The following is a 14,417-nucleotide window of genomic DNA, read 5'->3' as shown; positions in this document are numbered from 1 at the left end:
CAAAATCCTTACGTCATTACTAATATGGCAGTGTAGTATCTAGCCTACATTGTTGATGTAAATACTGCTCACTGCTGTTGTGTATCAGAGGCCCTGTGAGGCCTGCCCTGTGAGGCCTGCCCTGTGAGACCTGCCCTGTGAGGCCTGCCCTGTGAGGCCTGCCCCGTGAAGCCTGCCCCGTGAGGCCTGCCCCGTGAGGCCTGCTCCGTGAGGCCTGCCCCATGAGGCCTGTCCTATGAGTCCTACCCTATGAGGCCCTGCCCTATGAGGCCTTCCTTATGAGGCCCTGCCCTATGAGGCCTGCCTTATGAGGCCCTGCCCTATGAGGCCCTGCCCTATGAGGCCCTGCCCTATGAGGCCCTGCCCTATGAGGCCTGCCCTATGAGGCCCTGCCCTATGAGGCCTGCCCTATGAGGCCTGCCCCATGCTGCATAACTCATCAGTACACTACAATCAAGATAATGTTGGCAGGTTCTGTGGGAACATCAACACAACATGACAGCTACTCACTAAATGCCATCAGATACGTGCTTGACAACACAGCTCTCAGAACGTTGGGTTCCCTACAGCCATCTATTAAGTGTTACTTCAAATGAAGGAAATATGGTTTTGAGTGAAACTCTGCTCTCAAACCTACCGTTAGAAACAGTTCATCTTGTGTAGATGTTTAAGAATTCTCATGAGAAAACGCAATCTGGCAAACTGGCAAAGTACATTACCCCCGTATAAACATCGTAGACAGGACATAAAGGACAGGAAGTAGAGAAGACTTTTACACTCCATAATAATACCTTTCATGCCACATTAACCAGAAGAAGAAAAAAAATCCCCTGACCTCGACTTTATGTCTATGTGTAAAATAACCTGGACATAAACATGTTTTGAGTTTTATGGGTAATGGAGGCGAACATTCCCCTCGGGATTTTTACAGCATGGATTTGGGTCATGGTTGCATAACAACAAAAAATTTGAATTCACTCCGCTCCGCTCAATCCAGTCTGCTCTCAACGCAATCTGTCGCTACGGTGTTACATTACCTTTTCTTGATACCCAGTGCTCTCTCTTGTTTGTAATCTGATCAGAAGCTGAGAGGGGATCAGAGAAAGGTTTGTTTCTTGAGCTAATACACACAAATGTGCTTTCAGCTTACAACTGAAAAGTAAGTGGATTTGTAAATAACCAAAACTCATTTTTTTCCCAGGACCTTTCATCATACACTAATCCCATAACATTGAAAAAAATCCACATGACCTAGAGTATTTGTTCAGAAATATTGATGTGGGACTCATACAATACAGGTATTCACAACAATAATAAGAGGCCTAGGAGCAGATCGACATCAAGTGTAGTCAACTTTATTCTAAGCACAGAAATAATCTTACTAGCTGAAGTGTCAAATATATAAGTCAGCTAACATTTTGCTTTACTGAAATATTAAGTTGAATAAGCTATATCAAAAATTATTTAAAAAAAAAAATATATATATATTTATTGGAATTCAGTCGTGGTCTCAACTTAGTACTGAGAGTTACAATACTAGAGCAGACAAGATGCAATTTTAAAATGTTGTTGTTCATAGCCAGTCACTCAATTAGCTCATGTCAGCAACATTGTTTTAGATTGGTTAGTTAGTATTGCGGCCAGCTATCTAAACTTGTAGTAAATGTGGTTGAATTACTGACTGGGGTGGGGCCCATTGATCATCAGCTGTTGTATTAAAAAACTGCAAACATTTGTTCCAGTTAGAACCCTCTCTACATAGGGTTCTACATGCAACCCAAAAGGGTTCTATCTGGAACCAAGAAGGGTTCTACCTGGAAACAAAAAGGGTTCTTCAAAGGGGACAGTTAAAGAACCGTTTTGGAACCCTTTTTTTTCTAAGAGTGTAGCTGACTTGTGGTGGCTATTCAGCAGCCTGATGGTCTGGGCGTAGAAGCTCTAAACCAATCAGATTCTTTCTGCTCTACACCTTATGCGACCCATTAAGAATGTTCACACCCAGAACATTGTTCAGAGCTTCCAGTTCTTCAAGAGTGACGGGTCAGCCTACTGGAGGTTCAGAGGAACTGTGACATTGCGAGAATATTTTCAGAACATTTTACACTAGCACAGGAAGTGTTGTTGTTATTGTAAGTAAGAACAAAGTGCAGTGCCCATGAAAGCTGTTTTAGTTTTTTTTAATTCACTCTGTTGTTTTGCCACACATGCACTTGTAAAGTGGGTTAAAACAGAAGTTTTCATTATTCTGAAGAATTGAGAATCTCATACCCCCATTTCAATGATTTTGCTGGCTGCAGAGAGTAATACTCTACAGATTTACTAAAAACGATGAGGCAATTGATTCGGAAATTACTTTAAAACCTCAGTGTGATGACGTTCTAAAGTCACATTTTATTTGTCACATGCTTCGTAAACAACAGATGCAGACTAACAGTGAAATGCTTACTTACCGGTCCTTCCCAACAATGCAGAGAGAAAGAAAAATAGAGAAATAATAGAAAAGTAAAACACATAAAAGTAATAATAAATGCACAATGAGTAACGATAACTTGGCTGTATACACGGGGCACCAGTACCAAGGCTATGTGCAAGGTTACGACGATCATTTTAACTGACCTGCCTGTTAAATAAAGGTTCATTTAAACTGAAAATCTTCTGAAAATGTGCTTTGTAGCAATGTTGATGTTGTGGTCTGATTGACTGTTGGAGTTCTGATATACTGTAAATCAGTGTTGATGCTGTGGTCTGATTGACTGTTGGGGTTCTGATATACTGTAAATCAGTGTTGATGCTGTGGTCTGATTGACTCTAAACCTAACCCTCTGATTGGCTCTTGGGGTTTTAATATACGGTAAAGCAGTGATTATTTTCACTAGTGCAATGTCTTCCTGGAAACGTAGATATTGTTTATTGTTATCCACGGAACACCTTGTGACACAAGAACAGTGATGGTTACAATGTGTAGATGTCCATAACCACTCTGAAATCTACCACTGTGTTCCAGCAGTACACTGTAATCTGCTGATGTAACACACACACACACACACACACACACACACACACACACACACACACACACACACACACACACACACACACACACACACACACACACACACACACACACACACACACACACAATTACATCTGGAGTCTTCTCCTACTGGGTCTAATGGTGTGAGTTAAACCTAACCCCAGGCAGCACACAGATCACACAGAGGGAAGCTACAGTGATCCCCGACTGCTTCAAGGCATCATTGTGTGTTTACTCAGCTGTGGCTTGCCCTGGGTTTAAACCCCTATAACCCAGAGTTTATATTAGATTAAGTAAAGTAACCACGTTTGCGCAACGGACATCTGTGTAGGTCGATGTTTCTTTCCCATTTTTCAGGTGACTTGTGTTTGTTTATTGAAGATGATGATGATCCTTCAATGTTACTGTAGTTTTATTACATCATTATGGTAAATATTGTGTTGTCTTTTGACCATAATGCACTTGTCTAGTGGAAGGGTTGACTGCTAGCTTTACAATCTGTGAGAGTAGCATCAAGGCAGACTGTACTGTAGCCTTGAGACGTGGCTTCAGACTCCATAAGAGTCATCCACGTCTCAGGGCCCATAAGATGGTGCTGGAGAAGAAGGCAGACGTTTTACGTACCTCCAGCCGATTGTATTTTTTTGTTTGTTTATTTGCGTTGTTTGTAACTTATTTTTTTACTTATTTTGTACATAATGTTGCCGCTACCGTCTCTTATGACCAAAAATAACTTCTAAACTGCGATTACTCACCACGGACTAGCAGAATCCTTCTTTTTCTTTCATGACTCTGACGAGCCTGACGTGAAGGATATACTGCTTCCTCGGTAACAGGCCCCGATCCCCGTGATCTGCGTGAAGAGGAGGCAGAGAACGAGGGGCCGGAGGGCTGGCTGCCTTCTGAGAATTCGTAGGCGATCGAATAATCCCCCACTTCCCTCCTTTCTGCTAGTAAACGAGCGATAATTGGAGAATAAAATCGACGAGTTATGCTGAAGATTAAACTACCAACGGGACATTAAAAACTGTAACATCTTAGGCTTCATGGAGTCGTGGCTGAACGATGACAATATCAACATACAGCTGGCTGGTTATACGCTGTACTGGCAGGCTGCTTCGTCTGGTAAGACAAGGGGCGGCGGTCTATGTATTATTGTAAACAACAGCTGGTGCACACTATCTAAGGAAGTCTCGAGCTATTGCTCGCCTGAGGTAGAGTATCTCATGATAAGCTGTAGACCACACTACCTACCGAGAAAGTTTTCATCTGTATTCTTTGTAGCTGTTTACATACCACCACAGTCAGAAGCTGGCGCTAAGACAGCATTGAATGAGCTGTATTACGCCATAAGCAACCAAGAAAACACTCACCCAGAGGCGGCGCTCCTAGTAACTGGGGACTTTAATGCAGGGAAACTTAAATCTGTTTTACCAAATTTCTATCAGCATGTTAACTGTGCAACCAGAGGGAAAAAAACTCTGGACCACCTTTACTCCACACACAGAGACTCATACAAAGCTCTCCTTTGCCCTCCATTTGGCAAATCTGACCACAATTCTATCCTCCTGATTCCTGCTTAGAAACAAAAATGAAAGCAGGAAGCACCAGTGACTAGATCAATCAAAAAGTGGTCAGAGGAAGCAGATGCTAAGCTACAGGACTGTTTTGCTAGCACAGACTGGAATATGTTCCGTGATTCCTCCGATTGCATTGAGGAGTACACCACATCAGTCATTGGCTTCATCAATAAGTGCATCGATGACATCGTCCTCACAGTGACCGTACGTACATACCCCAACCAGAAGCCATGGATTACAGGCAGCATCCTCACTGAGCTAAAGGCTAGAGTTGCCGCTTTCAAGGAGCGGGACTTTAACCGGGAAGATTATAAGAAACCCCGCTATGTCCTCCGATGAACTGTCAAACAGGCAAAGCATCAATACAGGACTAAGATCGAGTCTTACTACACACGTGCTCTGACGCTCATCTGATGTGGCAGGGCTTGCAAACCATTACAGACTGCAAAATGAAGCACAGCCAAGAGCTGCCCAGTGACATGAGCCTATCAGACGAGCAAAACTATTTCTATGCTCGCTTCGAGGCAAATAACACTGAAACATGCATGAGAGCACTAGCTGTTCCGGAAGACTGTTTCATCACGATCTCCGCGGCCGATGTGAGTAAGACCTCTAAACTGGTCAACATTCACAAGGCCGCAGTGCCAGATGGATTACCAGGACGTGTACTGCGAGCATGCGCTGACCAACAGACCTATGTGAGAATGCTATTCATTGACTACAGCTCAGTGTTCAACACCATAGTGCCCTTGAAGCTCATCAATAAGCTAAAGACCCTGGGACTAAACACCTCCCTCTTCAACTGGATCCTGGACTTCCTGACGGGCTGCCCCCAGGTGATAAGGATAGGCAACAACACATCCTCCACGCTGATCCTCAAAACTGGGGCCCCTCAGGGGTGCGTGCTCAGTCCACTCCTGTACTCCCTGTTCACTCATGACTGCACGGCCAGGCACGACTCCAACACAATCATTAAATTTACTGATGACACAACAGTGGTAGGCCTGATCACCGACAATGACGAGACAGCATATAGGAGGGGGTCAGAGACCTGGCCGTGTGGTGCCATGACAACAACCTCTCTCAACGTGATCAAGACAAAGGAGGTTATTGTGGACTACAAGAAAAAGAGGACCGAGCACACACCCATTCCCATCGACGGTGCTGCAGTGGAGCAGGTTGAGATCTTCAAGTTCCTTGGTGTCCACATCACCAACAAACTAACATGGTCCAAGCACACCAAGACAGTCGTGAAGAGGGCACGCAAAACCTATTCCCCCTCAGGAGACTATAAAGATTTGGCATGGGTCCCCAGATCCTCAAAAGGTTCTACAGCTGCACCATCGAGAGCATCCTGACTGGTTGCATCACTGCCTGGTATGGCAACTGCTCGACCTCCGACCGCAAGGCACTACAGAGGGTAATGTGAACGGCCCAGTACATCACAGAGGCCAAGCTTCTTGCCATCCAGGACCTCTATACCAGGTGGTGTCAGAGGAAGGCCCTAAAAATTGTCAAAGACTCCAGCCACCCTAGTCATAGACTGTTCTCTCTGCTACCGCACGGCAAGCAGTACCGGAGCGCCAAGTCTAGGTCCCAAAGGCTTCTAAACAACTTCTACCCCCCAAGCCATAAGACTCCTAAACATCTTGTCAAATGGCTACCCAGACTATTTGTAGTGCACTCCACCCACTCTTTACACCACTGCTTCTCTCTGTTGTCATCTATGCATAGTCACTTTAAGAACTCTACCTACATGTACATACTACCTCAAGTAACCGGTGCCCCCGCACATTGACTCTGTATCGATTACCCCCTGTATATAGTCTCGCTATTGTTATTTTACTGCTGCTTTTTAATTGCTTGTTACTTTTATCTCTTATTCTTATCTATATATTTTTTTTTAACTGCATTGTGGGTTAGGGGCTCGTAAGTAAGCATTTCACTCTAAGGTCTACACCTGTTGTATTCGGCGCATGTAACTAATGAAATTTGATTTGATTTATGTGTGTATCAGCTTGGTGCGGTTCCGGGCCCGGGGCCCGGGGCCAGAGCCAGAAGCAGAGCCAGAGCCAGTGCCAGGGCCAGAGCCAGAGCTGAGGCCAGAGCCCGAGCCGAGGCCAGAGCCAGAGCCAGAGACAGAGCCAGAGCCAGGGCCAGAGCCAGAGCCAGAGCCAGAGCCGGGGCCAGAGCCAGAGACAGAGCCAGAGTCGGGACCAGAGCCAGAGCCAGAGCCAGAGCCAGAGCCAGAGACAGAGACAGAGACAGAGACGGAGCCAGGGCCAGAGCCAGAGCCAGAGCCAGAGCCAGAGCCGGGGCCAGAGCCGGGGCCAGAGTCAGAGCCAGAGCCTGAGCCAGGGCCGGAACCGGAGCCGGGGCCGGAACCGGAGCCAGAGCCAGAGCCAGAGCCGGAGCCGGGGCCAGAGCCAGGGCCGGAACCGGAGCCGGGGCCGGAACCGGAGCTGGGGCCAGAGTCGGAGCCGGGGCCAGAGCCAGGGCCGGAACCGGAGCCAGAGCCAGAGCCAGAGCCAGAGCCAGAGCCAGAGCCAGAGCCAGAGCCAGAGCCGGAGCCGGGGCCAGAGCCGGGGCCAGAGTCAGAACCAGAGCCAGAGACAGAGCCAGAGCCAGAGCCGAAGCCGGGGCCAGAGCCGGGGCCAGAGCCAGGGCCAGAACCGGAGCCAGAGACAGAGACAGAGCCAGAGCCAGAGCCAGAGCCAGAGCCAGAGACAGAGACAGAGACAGAGACAGAGACAGAGACAGAGACAGAGACAGAGACAGAGCCGGGGCCAGAGCCAGAGCCAGAGCCAGAGCCAGAGCCAGAGACAGAGCCAGAGACAGAGCCGGGGCCAGAGCCGGGGCCAGAGCCAGAGCCAGAGACAGAGACAGAGACAGAGACAGAGCCGGAGCCAGAGCCAGAGCCAGAGCCAGAGCCAGAGACAGAGACAGAGACAGAGACAGAGACAGAGACAAAGCCGGGGCCAGAGCCAGAGCCAGAGCCAGAGACAGAGCCAGAGCCAGAGCCAGAGACAGAGACAGAGACAGAGACAGAGCCGGGGCCAGAGCCAGAGACAGAGCCAGAGCCAGAGCCGGGGCCAGAGCCAGAGCCAGAGCCAGAGCCAGAGCCAGAGACAGAGCCAGAGCCAGAGCCAGAGCCAGAGCCAGAGCCAGAGACAGAGACAGAGCCAGAGCCAAGGCCACCACCGCTAAGTCTCCCTCTGACACACATCTGTGACTGAGCTGGATTTCCATTGGTGATTAGGGCGTGACCTATCTGCTACCCCGTGGTCAACAAGGCCTGGGAACAGAAAAGATTTCCCTGCTTCTCTTGAACCATGGCCAAGGAACACAGTACCGCTGAACACTGCAGCTCAACACCTTCTGCTCCAGTCTCTCCAACATAATGTTGGTTTGTGTTTGTGGGCTCCAGACTCTCCAACATAATGTTGGTGTGTTTGTGGGCTTCAGTCTCTCCACCATAATGTTGGTGTGTATGTGGGCTCCAGTCTCTCCAACATAATGTTGGTGTGTATGTGGGCTCCAGTCTCTCCAACATAATGTTGGTGTGTATGTGGGCTCCAGTCTCTCCAACATAATGTTGGTGTGTATGTGGGCTCCAGACTCTTCAACATAATGTTGGTGTGTATGTGGGCTCCAGTCTCTCCAACATAATGTTGGTGTGTATGTGGGCTCCAGTCTCTCCAACATAATGTTGGTGTGTATGTGGGCTCCAGTCTCTCCAACATAATGTTGGTGTGTATGTGGGCTCCAGACTCTTCAACATAATGTTGGTGTGTATGTGGGCTCCAGTCTCTCCAACATAATGTTGGTGTGTATGTGGGCTCCAGTCTCTCCAACATAATGTTGGTGTGTATGTGGGCTCCAGTCTCTCCAACATACTGTTGGTGTGTATGTGGGCTCCAGTCTCTCCAACATAATGTTGGTGTGTATGTGGGCTCCAGTCTCTCCAACATAATGTTGGTGTGTGTGTGGGCTCCAGTCTCTCCAACATACTGTTGGTGTGTATGTGGGCTCCAGTCTCTCCAACATAATGTTGGTGTGTGTATATGTTGGTGTGTGTTTGTTTGTGTGTGTATATCAGAGAGGTTGTGTACAGGAGAATATACATTTTCATTTCATATGGATTAATGAATGGTGATAAATAATAATAATAATACAATCTTATTTTCTTGTTTAATCTTCTTTGACTCTACTACAAGAGTTAATCTGAAACAAATCCAGCTTTGTTTGCTTTGAATCATATTCTGGTAAATGATTGTAGTATACTGTCCCCTTAACAATGATTATGTTAACAAGTATGCTGTATATATAAATGTGATGTCCCCTCTACTCTGGGCTTTAGTCAGTTTCTCTCCTCTCTGTTTGGTATATCCTTAGCCACTGTAACCAAGGAGACAGAGCCAAGGAGATAAATGTAAACAGAGTGTGACAGAGACTGATAACGAAACAGAGGGAAATTCAGAGTCATCACTCACTTAGTCATCATTAGCTTTCAGAAATATGCATTTTTAAAATGCAGACCATCCAAAACCTCTTTGTTTTAAACCATTTCGGACGTGGAGGTAAGTTCTAGAGAAAAGTATCCTTCACATCAGTCAGAGCTGTCTGGCGATCCAACGACAAGAGCAAAGATATTTCATAAGAGTGAAGAAGTGCAAGTGATGCACAAAATGAGTCCCTTTACATTGATGATTTGGAGCAAACCCCAATAAAGTCTGACAGGGAGCTGACTACAGTATTAACACATTAACAATTACTCCCTGCTATCTCCCTGAGATGTAAACACACAAGCATCCATGACTATCTCCGTCCATGAAGGTGTGTATTGGTTGAAATAGATGGCGTTTTACTGCTGTGAGGCTAACTGATTGCTATGGTGCTTTACTGCTGCTAGGCTAACTGATTGCTGTGGTGCTTTACTGCTGCTAGGCTAACTGATTGCTGTGGTGCTTTACTGCTGCTAGGCTAACTGATTGCTAAGGTGCTTTACTGCTGCTTGGCTAACTGACTGCTATGGTGCTTTACTGCTGTGAGGCTAACTGATTGCTATGGTGCATTACTGCTGCTAGGCTAACTGATTGCTATGGTGCTTTACTGCTGTGAGGCTAACTGATTGCTATGGTGCATTACTGCTGTGAGGTTAACTGATTGCTATGGTGCATTACTGCTGCTAGGCTAACTGATTGCTATGGTGCATTACTGCTGCTAGGCTAACTGATTGCCATGGTGCATTACTGCTGCTAGGCTAACTGATTGCTATGGTGCATTACTGCTGCTAGGCTAACTGATTGCTATGGTACATTACTGCTGCTAGGCTAACTGATTGCTATGGTGCATTACTGCTGCTAGGCTAACTGATAGCTATGGTGCTTTACTGCTGCTAGGCTAACTGATTGCTATGGTGCATTACTGCTGCTAGGCTAACTGATTGCTATGGTTATCGTCTAGAAGGGTGGAGTAGAAAAGGCAATACAAGCCTTAGTAAAAACGAGTAGCCTGAATCTCAGCTGTCATCAGCATTGTAAAGAGCTGTTGTTACGCAACTATTGGCCCTATTTACAGTTACCATGTAATATATTACGTAGGTTCAGTCACATATACAGTACATTGAATGTCTCTCCTTGCAGACCCTGCTGATAGCTGTTAGTGATGGGAATTAAAAGCTTCAGTTACAGCACACTGATGTAACTGAATCATCCAAATGAAATCAGCAGTAATGGCCAGCATCGCTTCATTACGTTTTACAAACCATTTGCAAGCAATTACATAACCAACGGCAGCAGGGCTTTTATTCATGCATCATCAAACTAACTAACTGGCTAACTTAATCCGGAGTCAAATGCAATGTTTATCATCAACATCTAGGGTGCATCTCAAATGGCATCCTATTTCCTACATAGTGCAGTACTTTTGACCAGGGCGCTAGTCAAAACTAGTGCACTATATAGGGCATAAGGTGCCATTTGGGAAGCACACCATTCACTGTCTGCAATGCAACAACCCACCTAGCAAAATGAGGATCCGCACAAGAGAACAAATTCTAATAATGATCCAGTCTTATGGAAGAACGTCTTACACTCCACATAGGAATAAAGAGGATTAAGGCTGGAGTCCTTCATTGAAACAATAACAAAGTGGATTCCCCGCTTCTGTTTTGGTAAAAAAAAGAAGAAAAAAAACAGGGATTGGCATGGAGAAATTTACTCAAATTCATAGACAGAGCTATGGATGCAAAGACTGACCACCCATGATATCACAATTATAGTTTTGACATTTTGAGGCTTTACATTGACATAGTTTACAAACATGGGAGTAAAACAAGCTTATGTTTTGGTTCAGATGGGGTATGACAGATGAACTAAACTCATGAGGAATTTACAAGTTATATTCTTCAACAATCAATGGGTATATGTCATTCAGTCCAAAATGGATGTAGCCACTAAGGATTCAAGCTTTGAGTAAGTAAATAAATAACTAAGTGGTGTTCCTGATATGGTGGGGTAAGATATTAGCTCCAGGACATTCTCAGACACACTGACCAACCGTTGCAAAACAGGGTTCATATTACGTATTCACCATTTTAGATGTTCAAAAACAAGTCATGTCTTCGTCCCAAATGGCACCCTATTCCCTATTGGCCCTGGTCAAAAGTAGTCGACTACATAGGGAATAGGGTGCCATTTGGGACTCAGATTGGACTAGTGACCTAAAGACACTGAGGCTGATGTTTACGACCAGGGCGGTAATCACAGGGTTGGACCCACAACCAGCTAAACACATTAGGCACCAGGTAGTCTAGCGGTTAAGAGCATTAGGCTAGTAAACAAAACATCACTGGTTCAAATCCCTCACCTGGTAAATTGTATAAATTGGCCGTTTTCCAATTGGGCAAGGCATGTAACCCCCAACAACAACTGCTCTTGTGGTGCTGATGATGCCAATGAAGGCAGCCCCCCCCCTCCCCCACATCTCTCTGCTTCAGTTGGGTTAAATGCAGTTGACACATTTTGGTTGAATGCATTGAGTTGTGCAACTGACTAGGTATCCCCTTTTGCCTACATTGATGGACAATACCACACCACACAACTATATTACAGACTAGAACCAGACAGATGGGACACCCAAGTGTCCATGGCACCCTATTCCCTGTTTAGTCTCTGGTCAAAATTATTTCCCCAAATGGGGAATAGGGTGCAATATTTCCTCCTATGATAAGTCAGCGTGAAATAAATATCAGAAAGGATAGGGTTATATAACCTATTGTTCTAGTGACTACACTAGAATGTATTGGAGGTTCATGAAGCAGAAAGGACAGGGTTATATAACCTTTTGTTCTAGTGACAACACTAGACTGATTTGGAGGTTCCTGAACCTCTTAGATGTAAACAGGGGACTTGCGTGGTTCTGGTACCGGTTCCGACCAACACCGTAGATCAAAATGGCTTGCATTGAGCGGTAGACCTGGTTCCCATGGACACAGAAGGATGTCTCTTCTGAGCGGTAGACCTGGTTCCCATGGACACAGAAGGATGTCTCTTCTGCTTGTGTAAAGCAGGATGTGAAATTTGACACCACTTGGTCTGCCTGGCCCTGTTTTTGTCTATGAAGTTACTGGTCTGCCTGGCCCTGTGTGTGACGTTACTGGTCTGCCTTGCGCTGTGTTTTTCTGGGAAGTTACTGGTTTATTTATTTAACTAGGCAAGTCAGTTAAGAACAAATTCTTATTTACAATGGCGGCCTACCCCAGCCAAACCCTAACCCAGACGAGGCTGTGCCAATTCTGCGCCACCCTATCCCAATCACGGCCAGTTGTGATACAGCCTGGATTCGAACCAGGGTGTCTGTAGTGACGCCTCTAGCACTGAGATGCAGTGCCTTAGACTGCTGTGCCACTCAGGAGCCCTGTGCTGTGCATGTTAAGTGGGGGCCATGTAATGTCTGTGTAATGATATCATTAAGCCTGTCTTTCACCTGCCACTGTAGTTTATATGACAATCAGTGTTGAACAGATGAATTATGGGAGAGTGGGGTAAATTGAGCCAGGATGTGCAATCTGACAGCACTTGAATCTGGGATGTCCCTCCTACCATTTCATTCGCTCTTCCGACTGTCCATCAACTCCTGGCTGAACTCTACGTCACAGCCACTAACAACACATATGCTTGGAATCTTAACATTGTAACTCAGCAGGAGATAGTGGTTTCAACGCTGTAGCATTCAGAGATCGATTTAAAGCCATTCATCTAAAATAATTCATAGATTTTAAAGAATAATTACTTTCTGTTTGCCATAGATGGACAAAATGAATATGAGATGAAAGGCAAGTTCCTATCGAGTTCAGGAATCCAAGTCAAGCCAAGCTCTGTGAGACATTCACAGAGATGGCGGCAGACATTTTGATTAAGAGAAACCTTTAGAAAGTATGCACATTTTCTCTACCACTAAATACATAAAAATGCATTTTACAGTTATACGGAACGTGAAATCTTATAGTTAGTTGTTTTATAAATTCATTATACTATATTTAGAAAAAATATAAGTCATTTCAAGACTTATTCAAACAGTTTGTTACATAGGAAATGCACCATGTACAATATTTCATATTTTTATATTTTTATAATTTTTGTATTGTGTACTTGAGCTTGTGTCCTTAAAAGTGACTACACCTCAGCAATTTATAAAACAAATTACCAGACAAGGTCAATTTAAACCATTCTTAGAGTATGCAGCATTACTAGTTACTGTTTATGGCCCTCTCATAATATATAATTACTTTTGGGGAATACATAGATTACATTTCCCTTTACATTTGCTTACATTTAAGAGGTTATAACCTGTTGCTCTAGTGACTACACTAGACTGTATTGGAGATCCTTTAAGTAGAAATCAGTTTTAGGAGAGGATTCCACTTTCACCTGGAATACATTAGCCAGATAAGCACATAAACCCCACAAGGCTCGGATACCTACCTGTTATCACATAACTGCAATGGGCTTGCATAAGTCTACGGCCTCCACGGGTTGAAGAAGCGCGCGTGTTTGTGTGTGTGTGTGGTCTCTCAGAGAGCAAACAGACAGAAATGTAAATAGCCAGACAGAGATAGATTACCCCATGGGCCTTTAGCCACACGTAACAACATGCTAGCTACTAGCTAAAGTAGAACTGAACCAGCTAACAACATGCTAGCAACTAGCTAAAGTAGAACTGAACCAGCTAACAACATGCTAGCTACTAGCTAAAGTAGAACTGAACCAGCTCCTCAGGATTTACTCACTGCATGCTTTTCTTCCAATAAGTTTAGAAATTAACTTCAAACACGGGTTAACAAGAACTGACAGGAGAAGTGTAACACAGCCCTCTTGAGACGTGGCAATAATTGCACCGATTTCATGAAGAGGTGTAGAGGCTCGGCACTATATGGTCCAATACTACACAGGAAGCCTCCGCTGCACTTTAACCTCCACTTGGAGAGACTTTAAAATAATTCACACTGCTTTACTCTGTCAGAGAGGTCTCCTCTGTGGGTTGCAGAAAACAAAGTGACGTGTCTTTAAGGATTCCCGTAGGGCACTACTTTTGACCAGAGCCCGCAGGGCACTATGTAAGAAATAGCGTGATTTTGGTATTAGAAATACTATGTATTGTTGTTATTGTTGTCTGGATGGTAAAAAGGTTGCTTAGAGATTGAACCATACAGACAAACTTAGGGAGGGATTTCTTCAGTACTGCCTAGATGTCTGTGGGTGCTATGACTATTCAAAAGGCAGTCCTTCCCTCTTCGTCTT

The 14,417-nt window shown here is 45.1% G+C and overlaps 1 protein-coding gene across 1 annotated transcript; it reads left to right on the top strand.

The window, feature by feature from the left end:
• Nucleotides 1–1,972: 1,972 nt before the first annotated feature.
• Nucleotides 1,973–7,850, top strand: LOC115163884 (cell surface glycoprotein 1-like). Its single transcript, XM_029716096.1, has 2 exons — nt 1,973–2,040; nt 6,632–7,850. The coding sequence occupies exons 1-2, from the start codon at nt 1,973–1,975 to the stop codon at nt 7,848–7,850; spliced, it is 1,287 nt and encodes a 428-aa protein (XP_029571956.1).
• The last annotated feature ends 6,567 nt before the right edge of the window (nt 7,851–14,417 follow it).

Source organism: Salmo trutta, chromosome 3, assembly GCF_901001165.1.
Source record: "Salmo trutta chromosome 3, fSalTru1.1, whole genome shotgun sequence".
Taxonomy (NCBI): Eukaryota; Metazoa; Chordata; class Actinopteri; order Salmoniformes; family Salmonidae; genus Salmo; species Salmo trutta.
This window is presented reverse-complemented; position numbering and strand designations above follow the sequence as displayed.

Coding starts and splice junctions, on each gene's coding strand:
- LOC115163884 (XM_029716096.1), top strand. CDS start 1,973: ATGCGACCCATTAAGAATGTTCACACCCAGAACATTGTTCAGAGCTTC. Junction 2,041..6,631: donor CAGTTCTTCAAGAGTGACGG/GTCAGCCTACTG, acceptor TGTGTGTATCAG/CTTGGTGCGGTTCCGGGCCC.